The 16,203-nt window shown below is 56.8% G+C and overlaps 1 protein-coding gene across 1 annotated transcript in view; it reads right to left on the bottom strand.

Annotated features, from left to right (window-relative positions):
- Positions 1-4,439: 4,439 nt before the first annotated feature.
- The window catches only part of LAMC3 (laminin subunit gamma 3), a 58,395-nt gene continuing 46,631 nt past the window's right edge, over positions 4,440-16,203 (bottom strand). Inside the window, exons 22-28 of the mRNA XM_069474766.1 lie at positions 14,865-15,012; positions 13,671-13,820; positions 11,692-11,794; positions 8,612-8,811; positions 7,795-7,941; positions 7,605-7,704; positions 4,440-4,784 (exon numbers count right to left, since the gene is read on the bottom strand). Coding sequence (XP_069330867.1) covers positions 4,534-4,784; positions 7,605-7,704; positions 7,795-7,941; positions 8,612-8,811; positions 11,692-11,794; positions 13,671-13,820; positions 14,865-15,012 — 1,099 coding nt within the window. The 3' untranslated portion in view covers positions 4,440-4,533. The remainder of the gene's footprint in view (positions 4,785-7,604; positions 7,705-7,794; positions 7,942-8,611; positions 8,812-11,691; positions 11,795-13,670; positions 13,821-14,864; positions 15,013-16,203) is intronic.

Below are 16,203 nucleotides of genomic sequence, written 5' to 3'. Positions count from 1 at the left end.
GCTCTGCTGCGTGTGGCGGCGGGACGGAAGGGCGGGGGGAAGGCGCGCGCGGCCGGACACACCCCTCCCTCGGCTGCCCGCCCCCTCCCCTGCCCTCCCCGCCTACCCCTGCCCTCCCCGCCTACCCCTGCCCTCCCTGCCTCCCGCCGCCCAGGCCCCGGCATCAAAGCGGCTATTATGCGGGACGCGGGGCCCCCGCCTGCCCCTCCGCCCGAGGACGCGGAAAATGCTCCGCGCCTGCCGGCCCCAGCCTCCCTCTGCGCTGCTCCCCGGACTGGCAAGTCCCTTCCCCAGAAACAATACGGGACGATCTTAGCTCGAACTTCATGCGGCAGTTGTGAGGATCCAATGCTGTGCGCGCGGCGAAGAGTCAGCGCTCAACCACCGAGGCTGTCGCTTTGCTGTTACCCTTAGCGCAGGTTGGCGCTGTGACACCTCAACCCAATTGGAATGAATTCGTGTCTTGTTAATAAAGCCCATTATTGGGCACTCGTTACGCACCATATACTTCGCACTGAGCGCCAGTCATTTCATTCCCAAAACTCTATGAAATAGGACTCGCATTCCCGTTTGTAGACCAGAAAAGCCAGGAAGCTGAAGCCTGGGGTGCAAGCTCGCCAGGATGATGCACCGGCCCATAGTTCCGGGAACAGTGGAGCTCAGGGTGCAGGAACTTGGACTTGAAACTGGGGTGACTGTGAAATCCAGTGTCCAAATCAGGGCAGTCTGGGGACTAAGGGGGCATTCCAGCTAGGCTGGGGCCACAGGCTTAGATGGGGATTGTCCTGAGCAAATGGCACACCTGGTCACTGGCAACCGCCCTGCTGCACGCACTGAGCGTGTCTCTGGGGATCAGATCCAGAAGTCTCCTTCCCCCCAGCTGTCCCCATCTTGACCCCTAGGACCGGGGTCCTGAGATCAGCTGCTCATCTTTTTTTCTGTGGCTGCCCCTGGAGAGAGAAGTGGCCAGGCTGCCCCCAGCCAGGGGCTGGGCAGAATGGGCTGGGGCTGACATCAGCCAGCACAGCCAGTGCCTGCTTTCCTAGGTGACTCTCCTCTGCCCAGTCGCTCCTAGGGTTTGGATCAAGCCAAGCTCTATGACCTTGGGCAAGCCACTTGACCTGGCCAAGCCTCAGTCCCCTCATCTGCACAGTGGAGGAAATAAGAATTTCTCATTAAGCAGGCTCTGATTGCTTTCTGGGTGGTTTATGCAGATAGAAAAAGTTCGGACGGCCGGGCGCGGTGGCTCACACCTGTAATCCTAGCACTCTGGGAGGCTGAGGCGGGTGGATTGCTCAAGGTCAGGAGTTCGAGACCAGCCTGAGCAAGAGCGAGACCCCGTCTCTACTAAAAATAGAAAGAAATTATATGGACAACTAAAATATATATAGAAAAAATTAGCCGGGCATGGTGGCGTGTGTCTGTAGTCCCAGCTACTCGGGAGGCTGAGGCAGTAGGATCGCTTGAGCCCAGGAGTTTGAGGTTGCTGTGAGCTAGGCTGACGCCATGGCACTCACTCTAGCCCAGGCAACAAAGTGAGACTGTCTCAAAAAAAAATAAATAAATAAATAAATAAAAATTAAAAAAAGAAAAAGTTCGGAGGGCAGAAGGCTTAGGAGTTAAAATCGTTGGTTGATGGGAGATGTTCCATCTGGAAGCCAAAGAGGGGTGCTGACTTAGAATAGGGCTCTCATAATGCAGTTCCCCATCCGGGCTCAGAGTGCCATAGCAGTTGGGCTGGTTGGCCCCGGTCAGCCACCTTGCAGGGCAGGGCCACCCCACCTTCTACTACCCATCTGCTGGGCTGCATCGCTGGCCAGATGTTCAACAGCTGCCACATTCCAGCCAGCAGCGGCCCCACCTCTGGGGCCAGAGAGTGGCTCTGCACACGCACCAGGCATGATCAGCTCACATGAGTCGCAAGATGTCAGGCCTGAGGAATGGAGGGGAAGCCTGTTCTCCACCCTTCTGGGAGGCTGGAACTGGGCTTTGCTGAGCCCCGCAGCTTGCAGGGATAGGGGCTGGATGCCAGGAGCAGGAATCAGAACCACCGTGTGTCCTGTCAGCAGAGAAACCGGGGGCAGGGGCCGGGGGACATCAGACTCTGTCCCAGTGGTCCTCAAAGAACCCTCATCTTCTCAGCACCACTTACACGAGATACCAGTCACCAAACGCTGCGGAGCAACAGCTTCCCCATCTTCAGCATCTACCCTGACACCAGAAATTTACCAGTCACTAGCTTAGCTTAACAATGTCCCCACATTGACCCTCCCCAGCTTGATTTTAAGTTCTCTGTGGGGGAGCACACCTCTTCTCTGAACACTGTCCCCCATTAGGGTGAGGGGGTCACATCATCTCATTATATGGCTTTGGGTCCAGAGATCCTCCTTATCCTGAGCAGGGACTGGAGGCCCCGACCTGAGCTGGGAAGCTGCAATCAGGACAGAGTTGCCAGCTTGGCTCCTCCAAGCGTTGGACCTGGTGACATGTACACACAAGGCTATGGTAGTGGTGGGGGGCGGTGAGGTGTCCTCTTCCATCAAGTGCAAGAAAAACAAAGAAAGCCACTCTGTAAAGAGGAAAGACGGAAGCAGACAAGGAGAGAGAAGCAGAGGCAGAGACCAAGAGGAAAGGCAGGAGGAAGAGGGAAGCTGCCCCCCACCCTCGCCTCAGCACCCCACCCCCAGGCTGTCTCCAAGGCCTGGCAGCCTTTCCCACCCCAGGTTCCAAATGACCCTCCCAACAGATTCTCTTTTTCTGCTTAAACCCACTCGGGAGGGGTTTGGGCCTTGAGGCCATAATCCTACCCATTCAACTTGGTTCCCAGAATGATCCGTGCTGGCCAGGCCCCACCCTGCAAGCCCCAGTTGTGGCCCACCCTCTTGCCTAGAACCTTTCCTCTTGTCTCCCCACCCTTCAAGGCCAACCTCAACACCCTCCTCTTCCTCCTCAAGAGTGACCCTCCCTGCTCCTTGCTGTGCTTTGAGTTCCTGTCTCCAGCCTGGACCAGAAGTCAGCTAAGGGCTCTGTCTGCACCCCACCCTGCAGGCTCCCCTGCCCCCAGACTTTGCCTAAGTGCCCCAGAGCACAGAGCAGAGGGTGGGCACCTGTGCTCACAGGACCCCAGCAAAGCCCCCCAGTGGGAAGACACTGGCGAAGCCACGAGCTCTGCTTCTGCCACCTTCCTACCGCTGCATGTGGACAGGGGAGGTGTGCCCTGCTGCCCACCCGCAGGGAGGATCAAAGGCACACCACTCAGCTCAGTAAAAGGGTCCTTTATTCCCACATTGAACAGAACTGGTCTGCACTGGCCCCCCTTCCTGTCGGGGGAGCCACGGGAGGGAGGGGCTGGGCCCCGGAGGCGCCTGTCTTCCCAGTGCCAAGGCCCTGCCGTGTGCTGGAGGCGGCCCAGGAAAGGGGAGGAGTGCCAGGAGGAAATGCCAGGGAGTCCTGGGCAGAGGCCACACAAGGGCCTGGCCACAGGGGGGTTCCCCGGCAGGACAGACTGGAATGGCAGCCATGCATCCACACCCCTGTGGCCTCCCTCATGGCAGGTGGGGCCACGGGGCTGGTTAGGGAAGGGTCAAAGGCCACTGGGTTGCTGGGGGCGTAAAGGGGTGCTCTCAGTGGCTTGTCTGAGCCCCCATGACCCAGGCCCCCTCCAGCCCTTGAGGGCCTGGCTCTTTGGACAGATCACAGGCTGAAGAGGGGGTGGGACCCAGAGCAGGTGATTCCTCCAGTGTGTCTGGTGCAGTCCCAGGGTCCTGAGAGGGAAATAGCTGGGGAAACCAGGGGCACCTTGCCAGGGGGGCCTTGCTCCAAGCCCCATCATGGCCTCAGGGGTCCCTGGGCCTAGATTCTACTGCCGAGAACCCTCCCAGGATCTTGTGTTTCTTGGCCTGCCGATCCCCTGGCTGTGTAGAGCTGCTGGGTGTGCACGCTGGGCGACAGGTGGGCAGTGGTGTGCTGGGACAGAGGGCAGCTCTGGGACTAGGTGCTCCGGCTCCTGCTGAACCCACCCTTGATTTCTGCGGATCTGCTGAGACCCCTCTGCTGTCTGGGGCAAGAGTGGGTATGTCAGCCCTGCTGGGTATCTGACATGACAACTCACCCAGGACACGCAGGGTGCCTGGCACACAGTTGACTCTCGACAACAGCTGTGGACTCACTCTAACATGCGGGCATGCCTGGATGGACTTGAACATATATGTGCATCACACACAAATGTGCATCCACATGTGTGCATGTACACGCATGTGTTCCTGACACGGCATGCATGTCTATGCCCGTGCAGGGGTGGGAGTGCACACTGATGCCCGAGCGCACTGGGTATGCACACTCACTCCTGCTGGCAGAGAGGAAGGGGCAGACAGACTCAACAGGGAGCACCACTATTCACACAGGGGACAGTCCACAGCAGCCGGCTCTGGAGGTGTGCCTAAGTGGGCACATCTGTGTGGTGGGGTGTGTGTGCATGCCCTGGGCCATGAAAACAGCAGGTGGGGGAGTGTGTGCCGGGGGTCTGGGCAGCCCTCACTGCCAGCTGGCACAGTGCTCAGGCAGGCTGTGCAGAATGGCTTCTAAGTTCTGCTTGTCGGCGCGGATCTGGGCGAGGTCACTCTCGAAGCCCTGGATCTGCAGCTCCTGCTGCTCAGACTCCTGCTCCAGCAGCCTCAGTTTCCCCTGGAGGGCTCCTGGCGAGCCCAGCTGCAGCCTCAGGCGTTCCAGTGCCTGCTGAGTCTCGTTCAGGGTGCGGGCTGGGGCTCCATGGGCATCCAGTGACCCTGCAGAGGAACACAGCCAGCCTCAGCATTAGCTGGCCGCCCTACAGGTCCCAGGAACCTTTTCAGCCCCCTCCCCTGAGACTGTTTCCAGTTCAGATCTGCCAGGATTCTGGCTGTCCACCATCCACGAGGGAAAGACAGGGACCAAGACAGCTGTGCGGTGAGGTACGCAAGGGCCCAGGCACCCCAAAGTGCTCATGTGCAGACCCTGGAACTTTCCCCTAGATGGCATCGGACAACTGTTAATTTTTATTGATGGTGTTACTATTATTGCTAAAAAATGAAGGCCTCAGGTGGGTCCTCTCTGAACCTCAGTTTCCTCATCTACAATGCAGTGTGTGTGGGAGAGGTCCCCATGATTTCTGCTGGCTTGATCATGCTGCCATCAATTCACCAAGAGCACACATTTATTGATGCCATCTGTGTGCCGGGGAGTGGCTGTCACTGGGGTAAACAGCAGGGTTTCTGGCTTCAGAGCAAGGCTGGGGGCAGCTGGAGCAGGGACCTGGCCTGGAAGGCGGGCAGCAGAGTCCTCGACCCGGCCCCTGCATGCATTACCACTACTCCTTGGGGTCAGGGACTTCTCTGCACCTCCCCAAGCCCCAGGCAAGGGGGTGGGGCCAGGTGCTCACGTTAGAACTTGGTAGTGATGGTGGAATGGGATCCATGAGCTGCCTCCCCCACTTGGGCCTTGTCACCTTGTCCCTAAGTGTGACATTCAACAGAAAGACAGAGCCCAGCCAGGTGGGAGAATGATAGGGATGGGGAAGGAAGTCCCAGTGGCTTCTAATCCTACAGGATCCCACTGGGCCCCAGGGCTCCCAGAGGCCCTGAATTTCCTGGGCAGGGAAGGCTGTGCCAGAGGCAAGTAGCTGCAGGCACCGAGCCCGGGGCCTAGGGCCCGGCTGGCCTGGGCAAGTCCCCCTCCCAGCAAAGACCTTGAGAGGCCCCACCGTCCACAGCAAAGTCCAAACAGCCAGCCTTCGAGGAGATTCAGAATCAGGTGACAGCCACCACTCTACCTGCCCAGGCTGTCTGGGGCTCCCAGGGACAGGGTCCAGGTCAAGCACAATGCGGCACAGAGTTTGTCAAGTGACTGACTGACAATGACAATGACCACAGTGGTTCACACTCAGAGCGCTTGCTCTGTGCTGGGCATCCAGTATAGACGAGTGGCTACAGGCACACACCGAGTCAGTCAGACTCACATGTGGCTTTCCCACGGACTGGCTGTGCGGCTCTGAGCACATTATCTTTACTCTCTGCCTCAGTTTCCTCATCTGCAAAATGGCAAGAGATTAACTGTCCTTGCGTCCGAAGGCCAGTGTAGGAATTCTGTAAGATCGCGTGTGTGAATAGCTTAGCACAGGCCCGGGGTCCAGGTAAAATGTAGAACGCGGTGATTCCTCCTCTTCTTACTAATAACGGTAACTGAAACCGCACGTGGATGAACCTTGAAGACATCACACCAAGTGCAATGAACTAGCCAAACAAGAGCAAATACCATGCGATTCCACTTGTATGAGGTTCCTAGAGTCAAATTCACACACAGAAAGGAGAATGGTGGTTGGCGGGGGCCCAGGGAGGGGCGAGGCGGGCGGGTTAGTATTTAACAAGAACAGAGTTTCAGTTTGGGAAGACGAAAAAGTTCTGGAGATGGGTGGTGGGACAGTTGCACAATATACTTCATGTCACAGAACTATACACTGAAAAATGGTTAAGATAAAAAAATTTGTTATGCATATTTTACCACAATTTTTAAAAATGCATGCTGTTCAGCCAGCCATGGTGCTTTGGGAGGCTGAGGCAGGAGAATTGCTTGGGGCCAGGCATTCAAGATTAGCCTCTTACGTAGATCCCCATCTCTACAAAGAAATAGAAAAATTAGCCAGGCGTGGTGGCATGTGCCTGTGATCCCAGTACTCTGGGAGGACAAGGCGGGAGGATCACTTGAGCTCAGGAGTTCGAGACCAGCCTGAGCAAGAACGAGACTACGTCTCTACTGAAAATAAAAAAATTAGCCGGGTGTCTTGGCACATCTGTAGTTCCAGCTACTCGGGAGGCTGAGGTGGGAGGATCGATTCAGCCCAGGAGTTTGAGGCTGCTGTGAGCTATGATGATGCCACTGCACTCCACATGTTCTTCATTTCAGCCCAACTGCTCTGACTGCTGTGTCGCCCCCAGCCTTGGTGGCCTTGGTGTGTGCTGTCCCCTTCATCCAAATGCCTCCTTGCTAAGGCCCATCTCAAATCTGCCTCCTTCCTAAGAGTCACTATTTACTGTCCCTCACCACACACCACGCACTGTGGTAAGCGCTTTCTAAATAGTCCCCTGGTTACTCCCATTTTACAGACGGGGGAACTGAGGCTCAGAGAGGTGAAGAGACTGGCTCAAGGTCTTACAGCCAAGGGAGGGACAGAGTCCGACTTGAATCCTGGTCTGATTCCAAGCATCCAGCACCTGATGCTCGCTGCCACACTTGCTTCTGTGACATTCTCTCTTCTCTTGAACCCTCAGTCACCGAGGGCTCAGCCGGTCACCTGGTACACAGGTGTCCCTGCCGGTGGTGAGTTTTCTGTCTCCCTCCCTCCCCAGACTGGAGGCCGCTGGAGGCACAGAGTCATTCACCGTGAATCCACTCCACGTGGCACAGGGCCTGGGGTGGTTACAAACGCTTGTGATGGACCAAGGATGGGGACGGGGAAAGCTGTGAAGATGAGGATGAGGAGGAAGTCTGCCCTAGGACTGGACCTTGAGGGATGGTCCTAGGGGTGCCCCAGGGACCCAGGGGTTCAGGGTCCGGCCTCGAGGTCTCCTTACCCAGTCTGGCAAGCAGCTCTGACAAGGCCTCTATGTCCTTCTCCAGGGCGACGCGTGATTCCCGGATCTGCCGCTCCAACTCGCTCAGCCCGGCTCCCACCTTCCAGAGGGGACGAGGAACAGCCTGAGCGGCAGCCCCGCCCCAGCTGTTGGGGGCAGGAGGAAATGGTGGGGGCCCTGGCGCACGTACCCGCTCAGCCTCCTCCTGCTCCTGCCTGTGCACCGTGGAGGCCAGCACCTGCCGGGAGGCCTGTCGGAGTGTGGCCTGCGTCTGGCTGGCGAGCCGGCTGGCACGGCGGTGCCCCTGCTTCCCCTCCCTCAGCAAGGCCTTGGCAAGCTGTGGGGGGCGGGCGGGAGAAGAGGTGCGCACAGCGGTAAAGAGCTCTGTGGCAATATTGACAGGCAGTCACCTGCGTCACGCACCAGATCATTCCTTCCACGAATACGCACTGGGTGCAGGTAGGAGCGAGGGGCAGTGCCAACTGCTGGGTACGACTCACTCCTCCCCAGAGGAGAAATTCCAGCTATTTTACAGACGGGACACAGGCACAGAGAGGAGGAGCTGGGCAAAGTCCAGGTGGCATGACAAGAAATCAAGCCTGGGGCCCACTGCAAATCCACAGACAACCCAAAGAGAGCTCACCTGGGGTTTGAGCAACAAAGCCAGCAACAGAGCTGGGAGACACACGAGTAGAACGTGGCCTCAAATGAGGAAAAGCCTAGAGGTTTAGGCAGGGAAGCCCAGCAGACCAGGCGTGAGTCCTTCACGAACCTCGCTGGGCCTCCGTGTCCTCACCTATGCGATGGTGACAGCAAGGACACCTACTTCCTGAGGAGCCAACAGGGCCACCATGTAACGCTCTGAGCTAAGAGCCTGGCCCCCGTGCAGTGAGTGAGTGTGGGGTAGCCAGACCCTGGGCAGGGCCCACGGGGGCAGCTCTCATACGGCAGTCCTTCCACAGGCCCAGAGGGTGGGAGGCCACGGCTGTCATGGCCACGGCCCTGACCTTGGCATTGCCCTTGGCCAACAGCTCCGCTTCTCTGCCCTTCTTCTTGGCGCTGGAGGAGAGAGACGCTGCATTGCCCAGCATCCTCTCCGCCTGCTTGGTCTTCTTCTTCGCGTCTGCAAGGAGCCTGCCCCTGACCACACCTGCCTTCCTCTGCAGCACCGCCTGGTCCTCGGACCGAGGAAACTGCGCCTTCATTCCTGCAAATCCCACGAGGCGGTGTCAGAAGAACCGGGCTCACGCCTCGAGGGCCTGCCGGGAGGTCACTGGCAGATGCCTGACCGGCCGGACCCTTGACATGAGCAGAGCTCAAGATGCATGAGGCCTGTGTATGACCTTTTCAGACTCAGCCAGGACATGCTGCTCGGTGAACTTAATTATGATCTATAAATAATATCTACCAAAGTCATGAAGTCACACGGTGGTCAATGTCTGGGCCTGTGGCGAGGGTGGGGCATAGCAGAGTCCTATTTCTAACAAGGCTTTGCGGAAATGTATAGTGACAGATAAATCAATGATTGGATCATTACCGTAGAAAACCAAGAGCCATCTGTAATTAGAGGGATAAGACAGGAAGGGGGAGGAGTGAGAAGTACCAGAAAACTAGGATAATGACACTTCAGGAACCAAATGTGCTATTTACCTCTGAGCTCCCAAGCAGCCAAGATAAAAAGGTAAGTGTTATAACTCTCACAGATTTTATTGTCTAAGAAGAAGCAGTTTCCCACTTTGTGAAAAGAGACTTTTTCCTTTCCTTTCTGATAAAATTCTAAGGGAAATTTATCATAAGGAGCACTGATTACGTAGATAAAGTTGATTTTTTAAAAAGCATCAAGCCTTGGCCGGCGTGGTGGCTCACGCCTGTAATCCTAGCACTCTGGGAGGCCAAGGTGGGAGGATCACTTGAGGTCAAGAGTTTGAGACCAGCCTGACCAACAGTGAGACCCTCTCTCTACTAAAAATAGAAAAAATTAGCTGCCCAACTAAAAATGGAAACAAAAAATTAGCCGGGCGTGGTGGCTCATGCCTGTAGTCCCAGCTACTTGGGAGGCTGAGGCAGGAGGATTGCTTGAGCCCAGGAGTTTGAGGTTGCTATGAGCTAGGCTGACACCATGGCACTCTAGCCTGGGCAACAGAGTGAGACTCTGTCTCAAAAGGAAAAAGAAAAAAAGCATCAAGCCTTCTAATCTTTGGGGACATAATATTACATAATCATTCCATCCAGAAATTAGATATACTTTGCTTCTTGTACACAAAATTGGTGTTTCTTAAAATGCATTCTGTGGAGGCCTCATTCTAAAGGGTATTACTAAACATTAGGGAGAAATGTCAATTAAGTTTAAGTAAAGTGAACCAGGTTTCTTTATTACAGGACTTCTCAGAGCCTTTAATATTCTAAAGGGTTCTCTATAACAACAGTTCCCAACCTTTTTGGAACCATGGACCAGCTTCTTGAGGAGCGGCTATAAATACAGAGGAAGCTTTGCTTTCACTCACCCTGCCGCTCAACTCCTGCGGCACCCCCTCCCCACCCCCTTCCTAGTATCATGGAAGACAATTTTTTCTCTGAGGGGGTGAGGGGGAAGGCCAGAGGAGCTCTGCAGTCCACCCCTACTCCCGGGGGTTGGAGATCACAGCTCTATAAGGCCTCAAGAGAGTGCTATAGTATGAGATATTCCCTAAACATACTTGAACACAAACCCTCTCTTGGTATTATGGAACATATTATAGTCTAGGAGACCCCCAGCCCCTGGGGAAGGTTGCCCCACATTTCATTCCGTGAATTTTCCTTTCATTGTGAACACCAGCTGAGCACAGGCCAACTGGTGGTATGGGCGGGAGTCTCTGAGCTGGGCTGGGAATGGGAAGGAGAGCCTGGGTGAGAGGTCCGAGGGGAGCCCTGGTGTGGACTATGGAGCAGTGCCAGGGAGGCACATGCAAGAACTTCCTCATTCTCAGAGCCATCCAGCAGCGGGAAGGTGGCACCTTGTAGGGTGGCGAGCACCCCATTGTTGGAGACGGGCAAGCCGAGGTGGATGAGCCCTCTCCCTGGCGGGGGGTTTGCAGCAGACTTTGAGACCCCTTATAATTCCAACGTTCTAAGATCCTAATATTCTACCATTATATCCCATTGAATGTATGTTTTCCTAAATATGACTCGAGATACAAAAGCACATGCAGCCATGCCTGTCCCGTAGGAAGCCCCCTAACCAGTGGGTGACCAGGACTGCAGGCCACCGAGAACCTACAGAACAGGAGGCATTGACTAGCCCTCCTGCTCAGAGGGGCCAGGCCCCTGGCTGGAGCTACAGCCCTGCAGGCCGTGGGCAGCATGGGAGGAACACAAGGAGCCAGGATGACAGCCAGGGCCTGGCTGCTGGGCTCAGGCCCCAGGAGACCTCCGGGGCTCAGGTGTGTTCTTGCCTTATCCAGTCTGTTGGACAAGGAGCCACGTATGCAGGGCATCTCTCCGGAGCAAAGAGCATAGGGGGTCACTGAGATGGAGAATCATCATACTTGCTGGTTTCTATTCCCTGCTCAGCTCTAACCCAGGCATGGACAGCAATTCCTTTCCTCAGTCTACCCATCTGTAAAATGGGGGCACTTAGCTTCATTTTCCTAAAGCTCAAAAGACACCTAGACTGGCACCAACCCCTACCCCCTTCTAAGGAGAAATTCCGCCCCCTCCCTGTAGCTCCAACTCAGCACTGACCCAGCACAGCGGTATTTGTATTGGGTAACCAGACCCCTGGGAAGAGTGAACTAGACCGAGGTGGACAGCCAATGACATCAGATTCTCCTCCCATCTGGTCCCAGGGGGCTCTGCACGTGGTCTGATGACACTGGGGGTTGGACAGGATGGCCACGTGGGCAGGTACCTGGTGAGTGGTATGTCAGATGGGGAGATAGCAGCCATGGGAGAGGCCCCGAGAGGCGGAGGGAACCGTCTGCCTGGCTTAAGCCCACAAGACTGGACTTCTGTCCTCTGCGACCAAGCCTGGCCTGGCTGAGGCGAGAGCTGAGTGGCTGTCAGGGGCTCTGTGCACCACAGAGCCTAGAGCTCGGCCAGACACATGTACCTTCTAGGTCAGCCAGCAGGGTCCTGGTTCCCACGACAGTCACTGTGGCAGCCTGGACAGACGAGGAAGCCTGGGCCAGGGCGGCTCTGGCCTCCTGGTGCAGCTGGAGAGGGGAGAAGAGGGGTTAGGCCACTGGCCCTGCAGATGCACCGCCTGGAGGCGGGTGGGGCGGGCACCAAACCACATGTACGGGGGGGGGGGGGGCCCAAAACATCACCCAAACTCTGGGACTGAACCACGCTGTCTGCTAGGAGCACCTGATCTGTTATACAAATGTTAGACCTGATTCTCTCTCCCAAGAAGACACCTGGCCCACAAAAGCGCAGAGGAAAACAGGAAGACAATTACTGAAGGGAAGATGAGCAACCGAAGGTCTCTTTTCAGGACAGCGCTACGTCCCCGCCAGCGGGCGTGACATAGTTAACCTGTTCATTATGAGACTTTTACACGCAGCGAATCAGTTTCTTCCCCATTGCCGCCAAACAAGACTACATACTTAAAGAATTCGAGTTTGATGCAAGGATGGATAAACAAAATGCGGTTCATCCACACACTGGAACATGATTGAACCTTAAAATGGAGTGAAGTATTGATCACCACAATGTGGATGAACCTTAGAAACCTGCTAAGTGACAGAAGCCCGACACGAAGGTCACATAGTGCGTGATCCCATTCCTGCAAAAGCTCTAGACCAGGCGTATCCACAGAGATAGGAAGCAGACCTGTGGTTGCCAAGAGCTGGAGAGAGGGGGAAATGGGGGTGACTGCTTAATGGGTACAGGGTTTCTCTTCTGAGTGATAAAAATGTTCTGGAACTAGATAGAGGTGGAGGCTGCACAACATTGTGATGCACCAAATGCTACTGGATTGTACACTTGAAAATGGTTAATTTATGTTATCTGAATTTTACTGCAATAAAATAAATAAGTAAATATTAACAGATAACATGCGTCCAAAGAGCCACCCGATGCCACCTTGCCAAGCGACTCCAAGCGCTTAGCAGGGTGGGAGGGAGGAGGAAGGGGTGCTGTGGGGGGACGGTGTTGGCACACGCTGGGGTCTGACTCTGCTATTGCTCTCGGAGGGGCCCTGGGGGGATCCCCTCTCTTCCTGGCATCCTCACCCTGGATCAGGCCAGTGGACCAGGTCAGAGGGCACCACCCCAGGGCCCCCGCACAGCAGAGCTCCCCAGGAATGTGCCAGGCGCTGGGCCCAGCCCTTCAGATACCTCCTCACTCCTCATAGAAAGCCCCCTCTCCTGTCTGCAAAAGGGAGTGGAGGATGGCTCCCAGAGAAGCCGTTCCTGTGAGGGTGGGCGGGATTTGAATAAGGTGTCGGTATGTCAGTGTATCACGATGTGTGGCTTCCTGGCTGTGATACTTGTACTGTGGTTTGGCGAGGTGTTAACCTGGGGGATCTGAGCGAAGGGTGTGTGGACTCTTTGCACTCTCTTTGCAACCTTCTTGTAAGTCTAAAATTATTTCCAAATGAAAAGTTAAAGCAAATGTTTAAAGGGGTCTTTTATAGTTTCATAGGTTGGAAACCACTGGACTAAGCTAAATTCACCCCATAACTGTTGAACCGTCTGATCATCTGATGCTGCCTCCCCCTCCAGACTGTAAAGGCCACGTGGTACAGCCCAGCGCTGTGGCCTCAGGGGCTGCTCAATGCCGGTGCTGAGTATCAGGTGAAGGAAGGAAAGAAGGAAAAGAAGCACCCCAGTTCTGAGCGATCCTGAGTGAGGGTGGTGGGGGTGGCCCTGGGGGCTGCTGGAGCTATCGTCCGTCCATCTGTCTGTCCATCCTGTCTCTTCCCGGGGTTCCCTTCCCTCAGCCCAGGCTGTCTCTGAGGTTCTCTGGGGTTGAGGACAGGTGCCGGAGGGACGGGAAGAGCTACTTCCTGTCTTTGCCCTTCCCCCTCCCACAGCCCCAGTCCCAGAACCCCGGCAGGGCAGCCCCCTGCTCCCGTGTCCCACTGACCTGCACGAGGGGCTCTGCCTTCTGCAGCACGGCCCGGGCAGTGTCCTGGAGGGCTCGGGTGGCCTCAGCGGCCACGCGCTCCCTCGATGCAGCCATCTTGTCCAGAGCCCTCACCTTCCGGCCCAAGTCCTCGGCCTCGGCGTCCTGAGGCTGCAGGGAGACGGTGGGCTCAGGCAGCACCCGCCGGAAAGGCAGGGGGCAGGTCCTCTACTTGGGGAGAGATGCCCCGCTGGGCTGAGGTGGAACCCCAGCCTCAAAGCCTGGTGGGCCTCACTGATGCCCCAGGTACAGCGGAAGCCCCAGGGGCAGGGACGGCAGGGGTGGGGCTTCGGTGGGCCCTCAAGGTGGAGGGGCCAGGGGAGGCCAGGAGAGAGAAGCCAGGCTGGGGCACCTGCCGCTGGAGGCTCAAACTCCAGCCCCATGAATTCCTAGCTGCACGGCCGTGGGCAAGTCCGCTAACTCCCTGACTCACATTCCCTCGCTGCAAAGGGCCACAGTGCTGTAGCTGAGACCCTGGGGGCCGGACGTACTTCATGATGCAGGATTTTGCAGACTTTAGGGAAGCAGACCCGTGCGGGTACTGCACGTCGTCCAGCACCTCCGCGCAGCGGAGCAGCAGCCGGCCGTGAATAACCAGCCTGGGGCGGTCAGTGTGGGGCAGGTTCTGTCCCCAGCGCATCTGCACAAGCTTAGTCCTTCTTTAAAGTTCAGTTTCTGACTTTTGGGATGTTGGGGTTACTGAACAGACAGGAGGGACCTGATTTATCCAGAGGGGGTGAGCGTAGGGTGACGGGCGCAGAGGGGCCAACTGGCCACCTTTACTCACAAATCCCCTCCCAGCCCCAGAGAAGCAGCCCTGCAACAACCTAATGGGCGAGCTCCGTGTGACAGATCAAGTAACTGAGGCTCAGGGAGGGAAAATCTTTGGCCAGGGTCACAGAACTGCAGTGGCAGACCTGATGTCATTGCTAACGTCACTGAAGTGGAGAAGAGGCTCCAACCTCGATGTCACCGTCAACAAAGACAGGCAGAGCAGACTCTGCCAAGCCCTGTAGTGGATTCTCTCGTTTTCATCCACTGCTATATAGTTAAAAATAAGCCGTGTCACCTGCCTCTGCCTGGCCCCACTGGTCTTTCCAGCTGCTAGACCCCCCAGCCCCAACCCACGCAGAGCTCCGAGGATGACAAGCTGACCGGTGCTCCAGGGGTGGCCAGTAAGGCCAGGCGCGGGGCGGCAGCTGCGTCGGCTTGCTGCACGGCGGCCAGCACCCTCTCAGCTTCGGGCAGCCCCTCTGCGACAGCTGTGCCCAGCGCTTTCTGGGCCGCCTGGGCCTCCTGGTACCTGGGAGGAAACAGAGGCCAGGATGGCCCACGGGGCAGGCGGGTGCAAGGCCTGCCCTCCCCATCGCTGTCTGGGGTGCTGAATGGAGCCCGGATGTGCAAAGGCGTCTCCCGACTTCCCAGGCAGAGGTGCCCTCTGCAGGGTCGGCAGCCAGCAGCTGGCCTCGGAAAGTAGCCGCTGCTCTGGGGCTTTCAGATGAACCAGAAAGGCAGTGAAAGGACCACATCCTTGTTTGTTCGTTCGTTTGGTTCAGTGACATTTTTCTGAAAGGGCTTTGCTGGGTTTCCACTTGAAAATCACATGTTTTGCAAGTGTTTGGTTCCTCTGGATGAATCGTGAACAGGAAAATGGCTGGTGGTGTGGGAAGCACGGTGGCCCAGGCCCTGGTCTTGACTCGGCCATGCCCTTGCTGGTGATCTTGGGCATGTGGCTCCCCACTGGTGAATGGAGACCCCTGGGCGGCATGATGCTACGGCTCTTTCCCCCGACGGCCCCCGACGGCCTGGGGTCTGCAAACAGGCAACTAGAACGGGGTTTCTGTCCTGTCTAGCTGTCCACACCCTGCCCCACCCAGCCCTCCCGGCACGGGCACTGCTCCAGTGGAGACCCCGGCTTCCTTCCGACCCCTTAGCCCCCTCGGAGAGCCGGGATCCTCCCCTGAGAGCGGGTCACATGACCTCACCCCGACCCTGCCAACTGGCTCAAGGTGGACACCGGATCTGAGCTGAGCCGGTTTGATCTCTTGTCTAGGAACGTCACTCTGGGGCTCGGCAAGGTGTTGGCGGGTGTCTGTTGAGCCCTGAACCACGACGGATAGGGCTATAGGGGGGTCACCCCTACAGAGACGCAGAGCGGCTGGTCTGCAGAGGCAGAGAAGGGAGCTGGTGCCAGAGAGGAGCTGAGAGGAGCGGCCCTCAGGATGGGAGACCCTGGGGACACCGCAGCTCTGGGCTTCAGTCCTTGTGCCTTCTCTCGAGAGGCTGAGCACCTCCCCTGGACACGAGTGGGTTCCTGTAACTCACCCCCAGGTGGGCCCAAGACCTCGAGGGCCCGCTCTGAGTGGGACGCAGACCGCAGACGTCCCAACCCACCGCAAAGAACCTCAGGACTTGGGAGTCGGTTCTGGGACCAGCAGCCCCGACAGCTCCAGGAGGCCAACCCCAAGCTCCTACCCATACCTGGGAGGTCTCA

Source organism: Eulemur rufifrons, chromosome 7, assembly GCF_041146395.1.
Source record: "Eulemur rufifrons isolate Redbay chromosome 7, OSU_ERuf_1, whole genome shotgun sequence".
Taxonomy (NCBI): Eukaryota; Metazoa; Chordata; class Mammalia; order Primates; family Lemuridae; genus Eulemur; species Eulemur rufifrons.
The sequence above is the reverse complement of the archived record's forward strand: the minus strand, read 5'-3'. Positions and strand labels throughout refer to the sequence as shown.